Source organism: Microcaecilia unicolor, chromosome 9, assembly GCF_901765095.1.
Source record: "Microcaecilia unicolor chromosome 9, aMicUni1.1, whole genome shotgun sequence".
Lineage (NCBI taxonomy): Eukaryota > Metazoa > Chordata > Amphibia > Gymnophiona > Siphonopidae > Microcaecilia > Microcaecilia unicolor.
This window is the reverse complement of record NC_044039.1, coordinates 179,514,905-179,537,176: the sequence shown is the minus strand read 5'-3', so window position 1 is coordinate 179,537,176 and position 22,272 is coordinate 179,514,905. Positions and strand designations below refer to the sequence as shown.

The window sequence follows — 22,272 nt, the reverse complement described above, 5'->3', positions numbered from 1 at the left end:
CCCACATTTCCTGGCTACTGTACACCATCTTTTTGCTGGGAGAGGAACACAGGCTGGCTTAGTCCCCACCCCATGCTTCTTCAGATGATGATGCTGTTGTCACCAAGATTTAGCCTTGCACTGACTCTAACTGCTATACAAAAGTTTTGGGAGCAGAGTTAACACAGATAAATCTGGTTTTGTTATTGAGGATTTATTGGTTTTAGTCATTAATCAAAATCCGTAATTATGACAATATACAGAATGCAGTATTCTATCTACAGAACCAGAAGGTATTTGGAAGCTCTTAGATACCTTTCAAGGAGCTCTAGTCAAGCAAATAGTGACAAAACCCATGATGGGGTGTTGTTGGATCTAGTACTCTCAAATAGTGACATTATATCTAACAGTAAATTTAATATTTGGATAGTGGCACACCTGGGCAGCAGTGATTATCATACAGTGTGGTTTGATATAAAACTAAACCAGTATCTAGACACCCCAGACTCAAAGTGCTGGACTTCAAACATGCTGACTTTAGTCAAATGTAGTAGTACCTAAAGGAGAATCCAGAAGGGTTGGAAGGAGATGAGGGAAATAGAGAGACAGTGGTCCAAAATCGAAAGAAGCTATAAAAAGGGCAACAGATTTCTACATTAAGATAGTAAATAACAGGAGAAAAAACTGTTATGGTTCTCTAAGAAGTTGTTTGACAAAACAAGACCAAAAAGAGTAGGGTTCATAAAGTATAAAGGGAGCATGTAGAAAAGAATGGGATCAAAAGGAGTGCAACATAAAATTTAGCTGCAGCAGCTGGTGGATTGCTGTTCGTCTCTGAGGAGGAGGGAATAAAGTTTTCTCAAGTCTTTCTGTCTCCATTGTATGTAATCTATACTGGATCTCAGCAAGGTGACACTACAGTTGAAGTATGATTGGAAAGAATAAAATGGCACCCACTCATAGTTTACATACTAGGCCTAGTGGTGGTGGTAGCAATAGTGCAGACACTGCAAATGCACATAACATGTCTTGTACATAGACCTGCTGCAGCAGAAGGGATCTCAGGGTGATAGTTTTCTAGCATCTCAAGATGGCAAAATAATGGGACAAGGTGGTGACCAAAGCGAGGTGGATGCTTGGCTACATAGAGATAGGCATAACTAGCAGAAGGGAGGAGGTGATAAAGCCCTGTACAAGTCATTGGTGAGATCCCATTTGAACTACTGTGTTCAGTTTTTGAGGTTGTATCATGCCCATAAAGACTTGAAGCAGTTCAGAAGAAGGCAACAAAATGCTATTCAGTTTGTGCCAGAAGACTCATGAGAAAAGAATTGAATATACCATAGAGCAGCCGTTCTCAACCAGTGTGTCACCAAACATTTGACATGGAAAGCAAGCCCATACTTTCCTTAACAACCACATGTGCCTGCAGGCTGGGGAGAATGCAAAACAAGGAGCCAGGTACTTGAAATCCCCATAACTGCTCCCTAATCCTGCTTCTCCCCACCCCAAATGGTCACTATTGCTTCCATCCTCAAGATGAAAATGTTGCAGGTCTACTTTTCCCCCTTATCAGCCAACAGATCTATTTCAGCCTGAATGTACCTGTGCTTCGATCAGACAATGCTGCCACCAACTTGGGCTTGAAATACTGCATCCCTCTCCCTTCCCTGTTGCTATGGCTGCCAAGTTGATCTGTAAATGTGGGTCCTGATTCCTTGCCCATGGCCATTATTGCTACCATTGCAGGCAGCAAAGGAGGAAAAGTTCTGAGGAAACTTCTCTCCCGTCACACTTTCTCTTTCTGCCACACTTATCATTGGGTGGAGAGGGTGAGTTTTAAAAAGGGGGAGAGTGGTGGGAGGGAGGATGAAAGGGGAAAGAATGGATAGTCATACAGACCATTAGTGTGATAGTGTCAGAGGATCTTAAGGCATCGAAACAATGTGCCAAGGCAGTGATTGCAGCCAGAAGGATTCTAGGCTGCAAAGAAAGTCATATCCAGTAGAAGAAAGGAGGTGTTGATGCCTCTATACAAAATGTTGCTGAGGCTCCATTTGGAGTATTGTGTTCAGTTTTGGAGGTTGTATCTCACTAAGGACATCAAAAGGAAGGCGACAAAAATGATGTGGATCTTGTGCCAAAAAGATGTATCAGAAGAGACTTTAAGATCTCAATATGTATCCCCTAGAGGAAAGGTGGGATATGATAGATGTTTAATTAAATACTTAAAAGGTATTAATATGCAAACTAATCTTTTTCAGAGATGGGAAGCGGTAGAACCTAGAGATCATGAGTTAAGGTTGCAGGGTGGGAGACTTAGGTTCAATGTCAGGAAATACTTCTTCATGGAAAGGGTGCTGGATGCTTTCCTGCAGGAGGTTGTGAAGACAAAAGCGGTGACAATTCAAGAATGCGTGGGATAAGCAGAGAATCATTATATAGAAAAAGGATGGAAAACAAAGCAAAAGGCTTCATAACTGGAGTGAGCTTTGATGACAGTTTCAGAGGTTGGGAAGTAGGACCAGTGCTGGGTAGGCTTCTACAGTCTGTGCCCCAGAATTGGCATGGAGAGCGATGCCAGTGTTTAATAATGAAGTAGAACCTGTGAAGAGTGCCAGACTGATTGAAATGTGCAGGTCTTTATCTGCTGACATTTACTGTGTTACTATATGTTCTGTATGTGTGTGAGGCCAAGGTTGGGGATTCTGCTGCTATGTAGTTGTTTGAGGATCTATAGCAGTCTGATTGATTTATTCGACTTTTCTAGTAGGAGGTGTATTGGTGTTCTGCAGTGCTGCCTTTTTAAAGATACAGGTTTTGCTATTTGTGTCCTGAGAATTGAGGCTGTTATGATAGTGAGAGGTTTCCTATGTAGGTTTCAAGTAGCTTATTGTAAGTGTTGTATTTGGTAATGGAGGGATTTTGTTTTGCTGTTTCTGAGCTGATACCAGAATTTGAATGTATTTTTGGTATGGGCAGCTGTGAAGGGAAAAATCTGCATAGACTCCAGAATAGGCAACTACAAAAATAAATACATTCTTGATGGTGACGGTAAGTTTTGTGTGAACTGATCTACTATTCAACCTATATCGAAAAGCTGCAGCACATCAGTCCCAGGTTTCTCACTGATAAAGTAAGATTAAAAATTTTGTGAGACAAAAATAAAATTAGAAACTTTGATATTAATAAGTGTATACAAATTGTTATAGCTTATATTTCCCCATATCCTTGCATTATTTTAGCTACATTAAAATAATAATGTAGCTTTTATTTGTTCAGCTGCAGATTGTAGTGTTCAGTGTATCATGCACATAAACACAAAGTTGGGTAGGTCACACAGCAAAACAAAGGTGGAGAACCAGTGCCCAGAGGAAAGGAGGGACAGGGGAAATATGATAGAGGGAGGCATTTAAATACTTGAAAGATATTAATGAACAAACAAACCTTTTAGAAAAACAGGGAAGCCATAGAACTAGAGTTCATTAAATGAGGCTACAAGGAGGTAAACTTGAGAGCAACAACATTAGGAACAGAAAGGATAGTACATGCCTGGAATCCCCTCCCGGTGGAAGTGATTAGGACAAAAACAGTGATGGAATTCAAAGAGGCATGGAAACAGAGAAAATGGAATCAATGTAAAACTAATGATTTACATGCTTCAAAAATGACACAGAGAAGTGTAGCCTGCACAGAACAGTAGGTACAACCCTAAACAAAAGCCTAGAGTGGTGTAACTTGCTTAGAGCAGCAGGAAGAACTCTGATCATCTTAATGGGCAGACTAGATTGGACCACGCTCTGGCCTTTTGTCTGCTGTCACTTCCTATGTTAATATTCAAAGACCATTCTGTGGGAAGAAGAGCTTTTTACTTGTAGAAATGGGGACATCGAACACTGCCCAACCTGCTTATGCAGAAACATGCACACTTTTACCAGTGGACTTGAGAGATGTTTTCAGGGTTAGAAAGAAGGCACAGAACAATGCATGAATGTTTATTCAAAACTATATATGTTGGGCCCAATATTCAAAGAATTTATGCTCCTAACTTTGGGGTCCTTTTACTAAAATGTGATAGAATCTGGGCTTGAGAAAAAACAAGGATTCCAAGCTGATAATACCAAAAGCCTTTATTATGTATCACATCTGAAGGACTATTATGGAAAGACTTGACACGGCTGTGTTTCAGCAAGTGTGCTTGCATCAGGAGTCTTAATCCCTAAGAAAAAATTTAAAAAGTATTTAACATATATATAAGAATAATAGATTGTTTTATATATTATATTATATATATATATATATATATATATATATATATATATATATATATATATATATATATAAAATAAAACAACCTCACTCCTTTTTCTTGTTGCTACTGCATATTTGTGAGGATCGGACTTTTCTCCTTTTTTGTTTGTTCTAGAATCTGGGCTTAACATATGGCAATGTGGGATTTTACTATGCACTAAGACCAGATTTAATGCAGCAGTTTTGGGAGTTTAAAAAAAATACATATTTTATTGCAGATCATGTGCTAATGTTAGTACTTGCATAAAGTTAACACAGAAGCACTTACCGCTTCTTTAGGAGGAGCCAAGTGTTCCCATGTTTACTCTGCATTAGCCAGTTAGTGTGTGCCAGTCATAACACACTTGCTGGATAATGCAGGAGTACCCACTCTCTGACCATAACGTTTCTCCTCCTAAAAATGTAATGTGGATTAGATTGCACAAACAGGCAAAATACTGCAAAACGCATTAACACGTTTCTGCAGTAGCCTGTTTGTGTACACTAACGGTGCATTAACACCCTCTAGAAAAAGGGCCCCTTTGAGTTCTGCTCCTAAATTGACTTCTTTGAAAATTTACTAGTGCCTTAATTTATACCCGAATTTTGCTTACATTTAGAAGCATAACAAATGAGTAGCCACAGTAGAGTATGGAAAGGAAATTAGGAGCTTAGCACCGATTTTCAGCGGCAGGTTCATAAGCCTAGGTAAATGAATGGGAGACATAACTTTTAAACTCCTAAATTAAGAAGAATTTTCAATTGAAAACTTAGGGCCCTTCTTACTAAGCCGCGCTGTAGGCGCACACACTTTACAATAGAGAGACACATTATATTCCTATGGGTGTCTCTAGCATTAGCACATGCTAAAATGTGTGCACGCCTACAGTGTGGCTTAGTAAACAGGTTCCTAAGGCTGCTAAGTTTTGCTGAAAATGGGACTCAAATTCAGGAGCATAACATATGAGAATAAAGAGCTCAGGTTTTTTGAATATTGGGCCCGTTTTTCTGACAAGAAAATTTCCCACAGATCAATCAGGCCCAAATTCTGAAGGTAACTTTTCCTTGTTCAGTAATCAAAGCAAGCTACCTACATAGTTTTCATTTGCTTCTTGGTAGAAATCCTGCAGGCAGAAGTTACCCATGGATTTATAACACAAGCTGCTTGATTTATTTACCCCACAATTTTAAATTGCTGTGCATTGGGTATTACTGTCTCCTATATGGACTGAAACTTTATACATCTTCATGAAGCACCCATGTAATCTTAAACTCATAATGTAGAATCAACTTTAGACAGTTTTTAGGTTGGTTTAATAAACAATATCACAGCCAAGAATCCACTCTGCATTATTAACAATGGAGAAAAACAGCTTAAAACAAATGACAGTATATCTGTTCCATCTTGCATTTCAGTAAATATCTTGTGAACCATTTCAATTTCATAGAGTATATATTGAAACTAAAAAGGTGTTGATAAAATGATGATTAGTAATGGTGTGGCTGGGTTACATAAGAATACTTCCTTGACATGCAGAAAATCCCTAGTTCAATTTCTGAGTTAAGCCGTCCACTCCTCAGGTCATTTGGGGTTACTGCACAATAAGTGTTCAGCTGAGGGATAGAGTTGTGGTTATTGCTCAAGAGTGACACCTCATGGCTAGATCCAGAGCTCATGATTCCATTCTTCTGAAAGGAGTCCTGCTTCTTGGCACACAGTCAAGGACTGCTGCTGCAATGAACTGACTACTACATTGAATGAGTTGTGGGGGAAGGAGTTTATAAAATGGGGGGGGGGGCACGACATCCAGGTGGTTCCAAATGAATCTTATGATGCCAGTCCATCTGTGTTTCTGATTGAGTTGCCATCTCTGTGGGGAACAGGTAGTGCTAAATGACCCCCCCCCCCAATCTAATATAATAAAACACACCGTGAACGTTCTGAAGATAACGTTCTGAAGTCACTCAAACACTCCCTGTAGGGTTCGTGGATTCATGGTGTGAAGCCACCCAGCCGTCTCTGCCCTGCCCTCGCGTCAAACGTCATGACGTCGAGGGCGGGAAAAAAAACAAACAAACGGATCGCACCCACGCACGGTGCGTTTTATTATATTAGATTTACCTCCGTGGTGGCGGTTCCAGCAGCGTCAGGGAAGGAGGCGGCGCTCCCGACGTCTCTAGCCTTCCCTTCGCTGTGTTCCGCCTTCGTCTGACGTCATGACGTCAGACGAAGGCGGAACACAGCGAAGGGAAGGCTAGACGTCGAGAGCGCCGCCTCCTTCCCTGATGCTGCGCTGCCGGAACCGCTGCCATGGAGGTAAATTTAAAAAGAAAAAAAAAAAGGGATGTTGGGGGGAGAGAAGAGGGTGGGCAGTAAAGTTGAACAATGGGAGCGGGAGGGCAGGGGAGAAACAACAGCATGGATGCGAAGGGGGGGCATGGATGCGAAGGGGGGGCATGGATGCGAAGGGGGGGGGAGAAGAGGGCGGGACAGGCTGGGACATGGGAGAGAGAGGAGCATGGATGCGAGGGGGGGCATGGAAGGGAGAGAGGGGAATTGCTGGAAAAGGATGAATGGAGGGGGGCAGGGGACAGAGGAGCATGGATGGGCATGGATTGGGAGGGCAGGGCTCAGGGAGAGAGGGGAATTGCTGGAAAGAGATGAATGGAGGGGGCAGGGGACAGAGGAGCTTGGGAGGGCAGGGCTCAGGGAGAGAGGGGAATTGCTGGAAAAGGATGAATGGAGGGGGCAGGGGACAGAGGAGCATGGATGGGCATGGATTGGGAGGGCAGGGCTCAGGGAGAGAGGGGAATTGCTGGATAGGGATGAATGGAGGGGGCAGGTGACAGAGGAGCATGGATGGATATGGATTGTAGGGCAGGGCTCAGGGAGAGAGGGGAATTGCTGGATAGGGATGAATGGAGGGGGCAGGTGACAGAGGAGCATGGATGGGCATGGATTGGGAGGGCAGGGCTCAGGGAGAGAGGGGAATTGCTGGATAGGCATGAATGGAGGAGACAGATGGGCATGGATGGATATGGATTGCAGGGCAGGGCTCAGGGAGAGAGGGGAATTGCTGGATAGGGATGAATGGAGGGGGGCAGGTGACAGAGGAGCATGGATGGGCATGGATTGGGAGGGCAGGGCTCAGGGAGAGAGGGGAATTGCTGGAAAAGGATGAATGGAGGGGGCAGGGGCAGATGGGCATGGATTGGGAGGGCAGGGCTCACACTCTCTCTCTCTCATATACAATGTCTTTCTGACTCTCACTCTCACACACTCTGTCTCACACTGTATCACATTCACTCTATGTGCCACACAGTCACTCTCACTCGCTTGGTCTCATACACTCACTCTCACAGAGAATCTGTGTCTCACACACACACACTCTCTCTCACACTGTGTCTCACATACACACTTGCACACACTCTCATTCTCACACACACACTCTCTCACAAACACACTCACACCCAGACTCGCTCTCTCTCACACACACACACACTCACACTTTCACTCTGTCTCTCACACAGTCACTCTCACATACACTCTCCCAAACATACACACTCCGAGGAAAACCTTGCTAGCGCCCGTTTCATTTGTGTCAGAAACGGGCCTTTTTTACTAGTATTTCATAAATCTTTTATTGTATAGCAGTGTCAGGGTGCACTAAAGTAAATAATAGTCCTAAGAAGGAATAGAGTTGTACTGTACTTTTGTTGTTGTTGTTAAAGGAAAAGTGCATTCCTTAGCATCAGCAGCAGTTGAAACCAGAGACTTGTGGATTATGACCATCTACCAGCAGGTGGAGATAGAGAGCGCTGAATTGCACTACCTTATAGAATGGAATGCTCCCTGGTCAGTCAGTATTCTCTGTCTCCAGCAGATGGATGGATGATCTCTCCCGAGCTCCTGGTCTCATCTGTGGCAGCTCTTGTTTTGGGTCTCTCTGTTCAGTAGAGCTTTTGGGGTGTGTGGCCAAACAGTGCCACATTTAGGGAGTCACCTCAGGTCCCTCCCCCACCCTTCTGCCCTCTCCTGCCCTTCATCCATTCTCCTTCCTCAATGTGGTAAGATACTAAATTACATTTAAAAAAAAAAGCCATTTCAGCCCAGCTATGAGCATTCAGTGTCTGCTTTCTCTGGGCTACTGATGTGCCCAGTGTAAGGGTTTATGGAGGAGAGGATGACGGTTTGCCCCGGACTGCCTTGAAGCGGCAGGCAGCACTCCCGTCTGCTTCTTGGGATGAGTGTTGTTTTTTTCTCTCACTTTTCAGTTTACCACCCTAATGTTTTCATGCAGCGGTATTTGATCACTGCCCTCACTGTGTGCAGTGTCAGGGTTGGCCTGACACCTGTATGGGCTTGTCTGTGCATATTGGGTGCAGCGACTGGGAGAACCTTGCTTGTTTCCCATGCGAGGAAAGCACAGGCTCTTTTCTCTTTGCAGTTGCTGGCGGCCTGACTCGATCCTGCTTTGTTCCCTGACATCAGCCGCTACAGAGCATTTCTGGGTGGAGGGTGTATGGCCATTCTCCTTTGGGTCATGTCATTTTTTTTTTCTCTGGTGTGATTCTACTACTACTACTACTACTTAACATTTCTAGAGCGCTACTAGGGTTACGCAGCACTGTACAAAATAAACAAAGAAGGACGGTCCCTGCTTAAAGGAGCTTACAATCTAAAGAACGAAATGTCAAGTTGGGGCAGTCTAGTTTTTCTGGGTAGAGGTGCAGAGGTTAGTTGCCGAAAGCGACATTGAAGAGGTGGGCTTTAAGCAGAGATTTGAAGATGGGCAGGGAGGGGGCCTGGCGTATGGGCTCGGGGAGTTTGTTCCATGCGTGGGGTGAGGCGAGGCAGAAAGGGCGGAGCCTGGAGTTGGCGGTGGTGGAGAAGGGTACTGAAAGGAGGGATTTGTCTTGAGAGCGGAGGTTACGGGTAGGAACATAAGGGGAGATGAGGGTTGAGAGGTAAGGAGGGGCTGCAGATCGAGTACATTTGTAGGTTAGTAGCAGAAGCTTGAATTGAATGCAGTACCTGATCGGAAGCCAATGAAGTGACTTGAGGAGAGGGGTGATATGACTTGTTAAGGGAAAAAAAACTGCAACAGACACAGATCACAAGGAAAATCTTCAGGTCAGGCTTCTGGCAGCGCCTGTTCTCAACTGGCTTCAGTGTCATTTCCTAGATTTTAGCCTCTCCTCTCAGAAGTTCTCTTCTCTGTTCCAGAGGGCATGTAACTCCACTCTCCTTTCTTGATAGCTTTCACCATCAGGTTATTGCGTGGCTAGGATAGTGGCTGCTTTGCTACTGGGCTACAGTTTCGCCTGGTTGCATTTTCCTAGCGGTTCTGGCACTGGCTGCGGCCTTTGCACACCTCTTCCACCCTCCTCGGTTTTGGTGGTGCCTCTAGCAGGGAGTCACCATGCCTTGGCTAGCTTCTATGGCACCTTTGCTCCTTTTCTCCCAGTGTTGGGTGGCTGGCTGTTGTACAGAGCTCCCTTGCTGAGAGAGGGTGAGCTTGGTGTAAGTATCCGACTGGAAGTCCTCGAGGTCCAGGGCTTCCTGGTGCACATCCCTTTGCAGCTTGCCGTCAGTAATACACTATGGTACCAACAGCCAGATTATTTTGCATCTTCTAGCCGTGGCTGTCTTCACATTGGTTTACTCCAATGCGAAGTCATGCAAGCCAGTTCTGGTACTTGGCCTTTTTGGCTATTTCTTGACACTCTCAGCTGGCAGAGAATTCTGTCTTAGATTCATTTTCAGATATCCATCGCTTAGGTCTCCTTTGGCGAGCTTTGGTTCAGAGTCTGTCTGCCGCAGTTGTTTATAATCTAGAATTTCCAAGCCTCTGAGGTTATGGGAGGACCTCAAGATTCTGTTTCCTCTTTTCACTTTTGTCATTGTTGTTGTGGGGCCCAGTGCTTCAGGCCAGGCAACTCTACTTCACGGTTTCCACTTATTTTGCATGGTTGAGGCTGTCCCCTGTTGCCTTTGAGACACAGGCAGTTATTCTGTTTCCTTTGTAGTTCCACTGAAAAGAATTTCCTTCCACCAACCTTGGACGTCTCAGGAGTCGTCTTTTCTTTTTGGGATCTTTGCAGTCTCTAATAGTTTCAGTCTAGCACGACAGTTTCTGCCTCCATGGCTCCCAGGCACACATGTTTTCCTATTCCCCCTTCTCCTGCCAACAGACTATTTCTGAGGTTACTTTCCTTGTACTACTACTTATCATTTCTATAGCACTACTAGACGTATGCAGCGCTGTACACTTGAACATGAAGAGACAGTCCCTGCCCGACAGAGCTTACAATCTACTTAGGACAGACAAACAGGATAAGTAAGAGATAAGGGAGGCTACTATTAGTTCTGTCCAGGTCAATCAGCCTTTCCATGTGTCCAAGAACATTTTCTTTCGCAAGAATGGATTGCAGATTCTTTCATACCTTGTCTGTTGTTTCCAACTCTGATATTGGAATGTCGTGGCATGTTCCTTGACTTAGCCTTAGAGAAGGCTTTCTTCCAATTGCTCCTCAGCTCAGGATTCCCCCCAAATCTGGTGCTACTTTTCCTACCAGGTCCTGGGATCTGGGAATGTGTTCCAGGTCTGGGTGCTATGGCATCTGTCTTGGGTGTTCCTCTATGTGCCACGTTCCTCTACAGACCACTTTGGTGGTTCCTTCTCAGCTGTTAGTCTTCATCTCTTTTGGTTTCTCTAAGCCAGCTCAGCCGCAGCTTTTGGCTCCAGAACGGTCTTCTTTGGACTTTTCGGCTCTCTCAGCAAGTGGCTTTCTGTAGCTTTCAGGCGTCTCCAACGTGCCTTCACTGGGTACATCAGATTTCTTCCCAGAGTCCGGCAGTCAACATCTGGCCTTGCCAGATTTGGAGTTGGGTGGTTTCCTGGGCTGTCTGGATTCGGGCATCACCCGAGCCAATATCTTTGGTGGTCTCAGCCTGTCATTTGCTGTACTTGTATCTCTGGGCAGCCGGTCAGGCTTTCTGCTCTGGTTGATTAGCATCCCGTTTGCGGACTTCACCCTTTTAGCCCCAGATATTAGTGTCTCCAAGTCTCGGTGTCTTCCCGAGGACAGGTCTGCTTGTTCTTGCCATGTGGGTTAGGGCTATTGTCTAGGGCAACCTAGTTGTACTTACATTTCTGTGTGTCTGTGCATGCAGGTTTTCGGAACACCATACATAGGCCTGTCGAGCTCCTCTGGATTTCTGTTCCTGGGTTGCAGTCTCATTTATTCGCACCTTTTCGTGTGGAAAGGATTTCTGCCTTTCTTCTCACTTGCAGTTTGATTCTTTTTGCAAGCTAGACATTCATTGTGTGCATCCCAATTTTGGAAGTGATCAACGAGCTCCGCAGGTCGGATCTTTTGTTCCTGATTTGCTCTGGACTCCCTCGAGGGCGATGGCTTCCATAGCCTTGCAAACTCACTTGTTCACAGATGCTTCCATGTTTGCGTATTTTCTAGCGGGTACAGCACATTCGTGCAGTTTCCGGGTGTCTTCTGTCTGAGCTGTAGCTTCTTTCAGGGTGGAAGTCTATTTTTCTGGGAGGACATATGTCAGGTGGTGACATGTCTTCCTTGCACGCTTTCTGCAATCATTATCTTTTGGTTGGCTCTGTGAGGTCACCTGTATCTTTCGGAATTTCGGTGCTATCTGCAGGGGAATCAGGTTCCCTCCCTACTTCAGGACTGCTTTGATACTTGTACCTAATAATTTTCTTTCCTCTAGTCACAGCAGATGAATCCAGAGTCCCACCCTGGTTTATTTTGGGAATTCCTCTCTGTTTCTTTCTGGAATTCCTCTGTTGTTTTTTTCTGTTGGGTGGGGTGTATGCATTTTTACATTTTAGATGGACTGTTGTGCTCTGTTTTCATCTTGGCAGTTCTTCGTTTATCAGGGTTCCCTGTGGGGAAGAAGAAATGTAATTCTGTTTCCTTCTGCTTTATTATGAGAAATACTGACTGACCAGGAAGCATGTCATCCTAAAAGGCAGTGCAGTCAAGCGCTGTCTATCTCTACCTGCTGGTAGATGGTCTCAACCCACAAGTCTCTGGATTCATCTACTTGTGACTAAAGGAAAGAAAATGATCAGGTAAGACATCATTTTTCATTTTCTCACCCTTCATAGGCCCCAATCTGCTGCTGCAGGCACTACCATCTCTTTTCTGGGGTTTTGATTTGATGTCATCTCTTACCTCTGTGCCTTTCCTTCTTCTCAGACCTCATTGTCCAATGTCATTTCTTTCCTAAAAAGAGCCTGATCTGCAGCTGCTGTAACTTCTTTCTCTTGGGCTTTAGATTTATAGCCATGTCTTCCTTTCTTGTGCCTCATTTAGCTATTGTAGCCTCCAGCTATTTTATTTCCTCTGGTTTGGTTTGCTACAGTTAGCTCCTTTTCTTTCTTTTCTGGGCCATGATCTGCTGCATTTGACACCTTTTTCTTCCATCTTGGACAAAGCCAGCATTACCAGTCACCTTGAACATCAGAGTTTGAGAGGCAGCACTCATAGCACAGCACATCCACTGTTGCCCGAGGCTGCTATTTGCTTCCTCTTCTGATGGGATGGAAGAAAAGAAGAAAAACGGGAATCTGCCCTGCCATTCTCCTACCTTCCGAAGTAGGACTTGACAGGGCCTTAGGAAAAAGGAATGCTGTACCTATTGGAGTTAGTCAGTAGGAGTGGCTATTGGGTAAACAGCCACTCGTGCCTTTCCTCTTTTTTTTCTGCATCGTCCAAACAGCTGATCTGAACTACATAGGAAGGAAAGGAGAAATACAGGTGGCGGCAGAAGTGGCAGAATTCGAATTAACAGGTGGTCAGTCCCACTGTCCTGAGAGGAAGGAGAGAAGAGAGACTTTGAGCCAGAAGGACAGCTTAAAAGGTGTTCAGCAACTGCACTAGCAGGAAGTGGATTGTTCAGTCTAAAAAATATTCCTTCAGTTCAGGTCGGCTGCAGTATTTTTGATGTCTTCTGACAGGGTCTGCAGGTATTGATCAAGGGAATCTGTCTGAAACACTTGATTTTCTTATAGCAAAGAATGCTTTGCCATCATCATCATTATTATTATCTGCATTAGAAGCAGTTCTACCTAATTCATCACTTGCATTTTCATTATCATTGTCATGCTGTCCAATTACAGAGGCAGCTTTTACAAAGTTAGAATCATTTTGTCGTCTTATTCTAAAAAAATTTTTTCGTCTAATGGCAGTCTGAATATCTTCAAGAACTAGTGCAAGAACATTAAATGTGTGCAAACCCTTCAATTTTCTTAAGCCCAGACAAGACTTCCTCTGTAAAGACACTATCGATCCAGTGGGCAGTCACCCTAATGTAACATTTTTCATGGGATGACCAGCAGTCTGTTGTGATAGAGACATATGTCTGTTCACCAAGAAATGCAACCAACTACAGCTTCATCTCTACTTCAAAGTGACCCAATTCATCATTGATCTGTTTAACTGGAGACCAGTAACCAGTTCAGCAAACACAGGCAACTCTACTGTTCTCATAGGCTGTATTCCCTGAACAGCAAAATTTAATTTGAGTTGATCCACTGTTTGCATGACAAGATATGCAATAGCAAAATCCTGTTCCAGGCTTGCTTTTTCATCTCGCTTCCGCTTTTACTTTTTGACTGCAAACATCAGATGTAACTGTGTAAAAGTGCTAAAAATTGGTGAAATTATTACTTCAGTAAAAGTAACATGTTATCCCGTACTGCTTTACAAGTAACAAAACTTTTACTTAAGTACAGTAACTAGTTACATTTACTTAGTTACTACACAATACTGTTTGTGCTAATAGTAGCAGTAAAGTCAGATTTGAAGGCTATTTCCATATCCCCTGGATCTGTTGGATTCCTTGGATTTGAGTAGAGTGAGAGAGTGTATTTTTCCAGAATATTAAGGATACAGTTTCTGCATTCCAGTCTGTAGTGCAATCAATGTCATCAAAACGTTCTGCAAACAATTAGGAGGGAAGTTGTCAATTCGATCTACTGTTAAGATATGCTGTTTTAGCACAGGTCCCAGTCTGTGCAGTGAGACCTACTTACACATAACTGGGGTTAACAGTAAAGTAACATATCTTAGAGGTTGTCCACATTGATAACTTCCCCCATTAGCCTGCTTGCTGTCCATGTAATTAGTGTAAACAATTAGTCTGTTTAGTCAAAATAAAAACCTGCTGAACTAGTGTATCTTACTTGAGGCGGAAATCAGGAGATCAAGAGAATCCAATGGACCCAAGTACCTGTTTCTGTAGGAAAAGGGAAAGGAGTGTGAGGTGAAGGGATAGGAAACAAAAGTCGGGGTGGAAGAGCACAAAGGGTGATGAGAGAGAAGGAAGCTGTTGAGCACAGAGGCAAAGAGAATTAGGAAGCAATATAGATGGTGTTTTTATGAGGATGAGAATTGTTATGTTGGGGCTTCTGAGCCCTTGTTGCTTCTGTGTTGGTGGCTAGAGGCCAGCTGAGTTTTGGATTTGTCACTGAAACTGACCCCTAATCTGGGTTCAGGCTTTGGCCAAAAATGCCTGTGCATTTTGTCTTTAAACCTTCTCCCCCGCCTTCCTGCCCAACCATCTGTAGGCCCTAGTAAAGCCCTAGTGGTCTCTTTGGGGGCAGGAACAAACCTCACTTGTTCATGCCCCATTCCGCTGCCCCTTTGAAGTGCACTGTTCCAATCCAAATGGCTACCAAGACTGCTGTAGGAGGAACGATCTTGCCCGTGTTGGTTCCAGTCACAAAATGGCTGCCAAGACCTCCTGCGGCAGTCTTGGAGCAGTGCACAGGGCAGAAACGAGTGGGGTTCGTTCCTGCCCCTGATGAAGCCACTAGGCCACCAGGGCTTCACTAATGTAGTCTCAGGGAAGGCATAAGAGTTGGAAAGGGAGGCACAGGGAGAGTATTTGCTAGGGGAGCGGGGAATGGAGTGAGGGGGTCAATTTCATTTACAGTTTGTACCAAAACCACATGGCCAATTTCAGTCACTGTTTTGATTTCATTAGAATCTGAGGAAAGGGGGCGTAGGAGGAGTAGGCTCTTGAACAACACCAGTAGGCGACGTAGATAGGAACAATCTCTTTATTTAATTATACACTCGACTCAACACAGCCGTGTTTCGGCGCTACAGACGCCTTCTTCAGGAGTCTTAGTATTTTTCTTTTCTAGCTCTTAACTTCCTTAAACAGAAAGGGTACTTATGCCACCAGGTGAGGAAACCATTAGAAACAGAGGATCTGGGGTTTAGTCGAGCTCTATTGGTGGGAGATATGTTGTGGTTGCTGATTTCCTTTTATTATTTTTGTTGTAGTGGGAGATGTTGCTGAGCCCCTCCTGTTGTTTTATTGGAGTGGGAGATACAGTTTTGGGGAGCCAAGTTCCTTTTGTTAGAGCAGGAGATAGTGTTGAGGTCATTGAGCCTCTGTTTTTATTTTTGTGGGAGTGGAATATGTTGTTTTGGGGTTGTCAAGCACTTCTTGCTTATGTTGAACCCCTTTTATTGAATCTCCTACTGTAAATGTAACCACACACCACTGCCTAACATTTTCCCACCCTCAAACTGATGTGCCATTGCATTTTCCTCCTTCACTTTCTGCTGTAATTTGCCATAGCAAGCAATAATTTAATATTTTGGTGGCAGATCCACAATGCTCTCTCCACTTTTTAACTTTTTTTTATAGACAGGGTTGATAATATAAAATTACAGTATATACTTGTATGTACGTCGCTCTTACAGGTCACATCCCTGCTCCCCCCCCCCCCCCCCCCCCCCCGCTTAATAACTATGTCTATAGAATGGCTCACATATAGGTTACTCCCTCTAGCCAGAAGTTCAACACTTTTTTCCCTATCCGCCCATGCCATTTCCAGCTTCTCCCCTTCCCCTGCCTATTCTCCTTCCCCCAGTTCCATGAGCACTAGCCATAAGCATAGTACCTCTCTTCCTTCCCTAAGATGCTGCTTTCCTTCATACCTGTTCCTGGTGCTCCAAAGCAGTTTCTGTGTTGGAGAGGGGCCTTATGTCCTGCCCTCTACCCAATAAGAAGTATTATGAGATGCTTGTGAAGCATTTCCTATTAGGAAAAAGGTGTGACGCAGCACATGCCTGAGTGCAGGCCTGCATAGGAAGGCCCCATGCTGGCGCAGAAACTGCTTTGGAATGCCAGGAACAGGTATGAAGGAAAGTGGCAGGATGGGGAAGGGGGAAGAGGTGGGGTAGGGAGGGGAATGAGGAGAGATGCTGGAGCCAGTGTGGATGGCACCCTCTTTTGACCTATATGCAAGTATTTAGAATGTATCTAGCTATCTTGGTTGAAAAGTCATTATACTAAAATTAAGTAGTTTTCTGTTTCCATATTTTGTTTGTGTATTGATATTATTCTCTCATGTTATTTTAGCTATTGGAGCTATTTGACAGTGAAGACCCTCGCGAGCGGGACTATCTTAAAACAGTCTTACACAGAATTTATGGCAAGTTTCTTGGTCTTAGAGCATTTATCCGAAAACAGATTAACAATATTTTTCTACGGTAAGTGAAATTTAAAAAAAAAGTGTGTGTATGCATCATTACATGTTACTAGGGGTTAAATTATCTCATATACCAAAATCTTTTGTACCTTCAGTGCCTTGCTGCTGGGCCACAGAGAGCAGGAACAGCTGTGGCTCACAGGTAAAAAGAAAGAAAAAAAATAAAAAGCCCCAAGCTGTCATAGATCCATTCCTTCTACTCGGGTCATATCTGCAGAATCAAAGTTTGTAGATTAGAGTGTATGCTCTTTCAGGCTCTGTGGCTGCTGCTCTTTCCTACCTTGTTTCCTTTTAAATAAAAAATGAGGGGAGGTAGGGATGGTGCCATAATGAGAAGGGCACAGTGGGGCTGCCAGGTCAATCCAGAGAGGCTGACCACTTGTGATATACCTCATTTAGTTCAAGGTCTTGTAGTCATGCTTTAAAGAAATTGGGACTATAAATTTTCATAGAAGCAAAGGGGAAAAAACAGAAATGGATTAGCCTCGTAGCGTTGATTCAGGTGAGATGGCAACCCTAAAGCACATGGTCTGGTTGGGTCCTTCAACTGCCAGCCTACAAGAAAATGGTTGCAAGTTTAGTCCAAAAGAAAAAAAAAACAGGTGGTTTGTAGGGGGAGATAAGGGACAGAAGCGGAGCATTAGAAACATGATGTAGAGACATAAGTGGAAGGGTGAGGTCAAAATGGAGAGGAGGGAGATTATTGAAAAGTGGAGGAGGAAAGAGGTATAGAAATGAAATAAAATGTGAATGAAAATCATATTGAAATATAGATGGATATTGCCCCCATTTTTCCTTGAGTCAAATAGGGACAAGAGGATACACTGAAAGGAGAAGAATAGGAGGCAACAAAGAGGGACTGAATGGGCCAAATGAGACAGTAAAGAAATGTTTTTTGTAAAAAAAAAAAAAACTTTTAAAAAGATTTTGTATATAATTTTACATTGGACGTTTTTCTTGTTAGTAACAAAAAAACTAAATCAAATATCAAATTTTACCTCCTTCCCTAGTCCCTTCAAAATATGAACAAAAATTAAAACAGTTTTTTTTTATTTCCTATTTTCAAGGTTTCTCCTGAAATAAGAGCATGTTCATACTTTGCAATGTCGTTATAATTTCCGAACCAAAATCTCGTCTTCTGTTTATTCAATTTTAGAAAGCTTCTACTAGTCTAGGTATCTATCATTGAAATGTAACTTTGTAGAAAAAAAATAAAATCCCAAACCTGGTCCTGAAAGCACACCAGTAGAGTGAGCAATAGCATCAAATGCAGCTGATATATCAAACTGGAGGAGAATTGCCTGCCTTCCCTTACTTAATAGCATTCTTACTGTAGATGTTAAAAACAAATGTAAAGAGACTGTGCTATGCATAGGTCAAAGCCATGTTGTGTGTAATGTAATCTGTAATGTAACCCATCAAAAGAGAAAAGATAATCCTTTAGTTGGTTATTCACTAGAAATTCTAATAATTTAGCAAGCTGTGGTATGCTGGCAAGTGGACGATAATTATCTGGCACTGCCAGATCCAAACTTGGAGATTTTGGTATCAGAGGCAACATTATTTTTGTTAATTGATCAGGGAGAGATTTACAAAATTAGTGAACCATAACAAAATATAAAAAGAAACATTTTTCAGTAAATAAGCCGGACATATGTCCAAAGGACAAGGTTGGTTAACTAATTTCTTCAATATAGTTTTAAGTAAAGTGGTGTGGTAGTCGTGTTAGTCCACTTTTAAAGGTAATAAATAGAAATAAATCAAAGCATAGAAAAGAAAATAATGATACCTTTTCTATTGGACTTAATATACTGTTTCCGATCTGATGAAGAAGGTTACCTTCGAAAGCTAATCAAAAAGTTTATTAAGTCCTATAAAAAAGATATCTTATTTTATTTTCTGTGTTTTCATTTATATCTATCTATTACTACTACTTACCTTCAAAACTTATTTGTACTGAGACTTCAGCAAATGTAACCCATATTCTATCAACTGGAAACACATCTGTTAAATTTTGAGCTGCAGATTCAATAAATCCAGTCAAATTATTTAAAGAAAATGGCCTAATTTTATTAACCTTAGGCCTTTTGGGTTTCACTGGCCTTCTTCAAAGTTTCGCATAGGTGGTTGTCCCACCGGGATTGACGTCTTGGAATGCCGTCTGGCTGTTACCGGTTAATCCATTCTCTAGATAAGCTGTCTGACGTTTCTGGCCAATCAGCAAGGCAGGTGGTTCTTTCGAAATTGGTCAAGAAATAGTCCGGGTAGTCCTCGGGTACCATCTTCGATAGCACCGGAACCAAAGGGTGCAATCTGGGAGATTGCAAGGCTTTTATGTCACCTGGGCCAGGGAAATCTGCTGGGCTTCCAGAGATCTTTGGAGGCTTGCTTGTGCTCCATTGCCTCTGTACTACTTGCTGCAGCTGGCCTTCCACTAGGGCCTGAAGTAGCCTGTCCATGTTTTTGCTATAGCGGTCTCGTCCAGAAATGCACACTGCGTGAGGAAAACAAAAATAAAACCTACCTGTCTGGCACTAACTATACGTTCCCCCCCCCCCCCCCCCCCCCCAACTAGAGCAGGGCTAACCCCTTTTGCTCGATGTTCCGGTGTGGTATCTTCAATAGGCCCAGAGGTCAAGAATCCGGCTTCCTCTGGCAGGATAAGCTCAAATATCCCACTTTTGAGGTTTGGGGGAGGGCCTTCACAATAACACAGCTGGACAAGATGGTAAACATGAAATAAGTGCTTTACTAACTTAAATCTCAGACCTGTTACTTCATAGGTCTAGGAACTAAGGTAAGGTCTCTTTCAGAGGTGAAAAAATCCTACCATGGGCCTGTAGCTAACAGGACCCAAAATAGTCTGACTGCCACTCCCAAACTCAGTTTTGTTGTCTCTATCTCTCTCTTTCTGTCTTTGGATGTCCAGGTCTGGCTCCAGCCAGACCTCAGAACAAGGCTCACAAGTCTTCAAAAAAAAGAATGGCTTGCCTCAGGTTACAGCAGCTAGAAGTATTCAGTAAAGGCGTATGCTGAGGCTTCACTTCTTCCTTCCCTTGGCCTCCTTATTCTCATGGCCCTGCCTTTTACACTTCTTGGTTCCTGTCCTTTTGGCATCACCCTTCCTTTCTCACTTCCTCCCTGGGTGGGACTACTACTACTTATCATTTCTATAGTGCTACTAGACGTACGCAGCGCTGTACACTTAAACATGGAGACATTCCCTCTTGACAGAGCTTACAATCTAATTAGGACAGACAAACAAGAGATAAGGTAATATTTTTTTTATTTTATTTTTGTTACATTTGTACCCCGCGATTTCCCACTCATGGCTGGCTCAATGCGACTTACGTGGGGCAATGGAGGGTTAAGTGACTTGCCCAGAGTCACAAGGAGCTGCCTGTGCCTGAAGTGGGAATTGAACTCAGTTCCTCAGTTCCCCAGGACCAAAGTCCACCACCCTAACCACTAGGCCACTCCTCCACTCCTAGTGAGGATGATAAAATAAGGGTTCTGAACAAGTGAATAAGGGTTAGGAGTTAAAAGCAGCATCAAAAAGGTGGGCTTTTAGCTTAGATTTGAAGACGGCCAGAGATAGAGCTTGACGTACCGGCAGCAAGATAAAAGGAACAGAGTCTGGAGTTAGCGGTGGAGGAGAAGGGTGCAGATAGAGATTTACCCAGTGAACGGAGTTCCTGGGGTGGAATGTAGGGAGAGATGAGAGTGGAGAGGTACTGAGGAGCTGCAGTTTTTAGTTTTTAAGGTGGCTCAGAGGTCTTAACCTTAAGGGTGAGGGGCAATGTTCTATAAAACCTCTCACAAACTTTTAGCGTGTTGGAAATATAGAGGTTAAAATCAGATTGAGTTCAAAAACTGAGTAAATGGAGAAGTAAAAAGATCACCTAAAATAATCAAGTCACTAAAAACTGTAGCATAGTAAGAAATTACTTCATAGAATTTCTGTTTTGTCAAACTTCAATTTCCTGGAGGTCTATAAATTTGTAATTATTCATAATGGACTGGAACATGCTGCATCCATAAATTGACATACTGTAAGTTCTGAGTTTGGTTCACATAAACTATCAATCAGTTTAATGGTAAGAAAATCTTTATAAATCAAAGCTACCACCCCCCCCCCCCCCCTCATAATCTTGTCTAGGACTGTTAATGATGATATATCCCAAAGGGCAGAGATTGAAGGTATGTGATGAACTGACATTGGATAGCCATATTTCTACTATGAAAACCATTCCAAATTGAAAATCACCTATGAAATCCTTAATTACATGCAACTTATTGCAAACTGATCTAGTATTAACATAGGAGCATTCAACTATTTGTTTATTTATTAGTTACATTTGTATCCCACATTTTCCCACCTATTTGCAGGCTCAATGTGGCTTACATAGTACCATAAAGGCATTCACCAAGTCCGGTAGAGGAACAAATACAATTAGATGTTAGGGTGGAATAGGGTAGGTAAGATTCAGGCACATTAGGGGTTGAAGATAGGAAGGGTTAGATAATGTGTCCAATACGATCTTAGGTGTTGATGTGTTCCAGAGTTGAGGCATTTATGTTGGGTTGGTAGGGTATGCCTTACTGAATAGGTAGGTCTTTAGTGATTTTCTGAATTTTAGATGGTCGTAGATTGTTTTCACAGCTTTTGGCAGTGCGTTCCATAGTCGTGTGCTTATGTAGGAGAAGTTGGACGCATAGGTTGTTTTGTATTTGAGTCCTTTGCAATTTGGGTAGTGGAGATTCAGGTAAGTCCGTGATGAACTGGTTCTATTTCTGTTTGGGAGATCAATCAACTAAAATAACCATCAGATTTCTTGCCACAGTTAATAAAATTCACATATGTCAAATTATGTGGCTGTCACCTTCTCTCTCACTTACTGGAAAAATGAATCCTATTATTAATTAAAACTTCCGGAACCCATAGTACAAATGTTAGGCAATCAAAGAATTAGAATTACCATTTCATAGTTTAACTTGGCGCGTTCTGGCTGGCACAATAGGAATGCATGAAGTAATACAGGTTTTACAATTATCCAGTGGTTTTCCTTCTATGAGTCCAGTGCTTAGACAAGATACTAAAAATAAAATTACCCAATGTATCATGTTATAAAATCAGTCTTTTGAGAATTAAAATAATTAAAATACTTTAAAATTAAAACTAACATAGATGGCCGTACTTGGTCATACAAGCGTCGTACAAAGGGGTGGGGCATGCCCCTTTGGCACAGTCCTTCAGTGTGACACCTGAGGAACTGGCAGGTTTTTTGGGTTGTTTTTTTTTTTAATAGCGGTGAGTAGTGTCATCCACCGGTGACAGTTCCTCCCTCCTTTGAATTCAGATATTGTTGATAACAACAGGACTTAGCTGGAAAGAGGCCTTTTCACTAATCATGGATAGGTAATGGCTTGTAGATGCCTCAGGAACTGGTAGTCT

At 43.0% G+C, this 22,272-nt stretch overlaps 1 protein-coding gene across 3 annotated transcripts in view; it reads left to right on the top strand.

Moving 5' to 3' along the window:
- PPP2R5E (protein phosphatase 2 regulatory subunit B'epsilon) overlaps positions 1 to 22,272 on the top strand; it is a 279,362-nt gene that overhangs the window by 184,958 nt on the left and 72,132 nt on the right. For all 3 annotated transcript variants that reach the window (XM_030215510.1, XM_030215507.1, XM_030215508.1), the window contains exon 6: positions 16,688 to 16,818. In XM_030215510.1, coding sequence (XP_030071370.1) covers positions 16,688 to 16,818 — 131 coding nt within the window. The remainder of the gene's footprint in view (positions 1 to 16,687; positions 16,819 to 22,272) is intronic.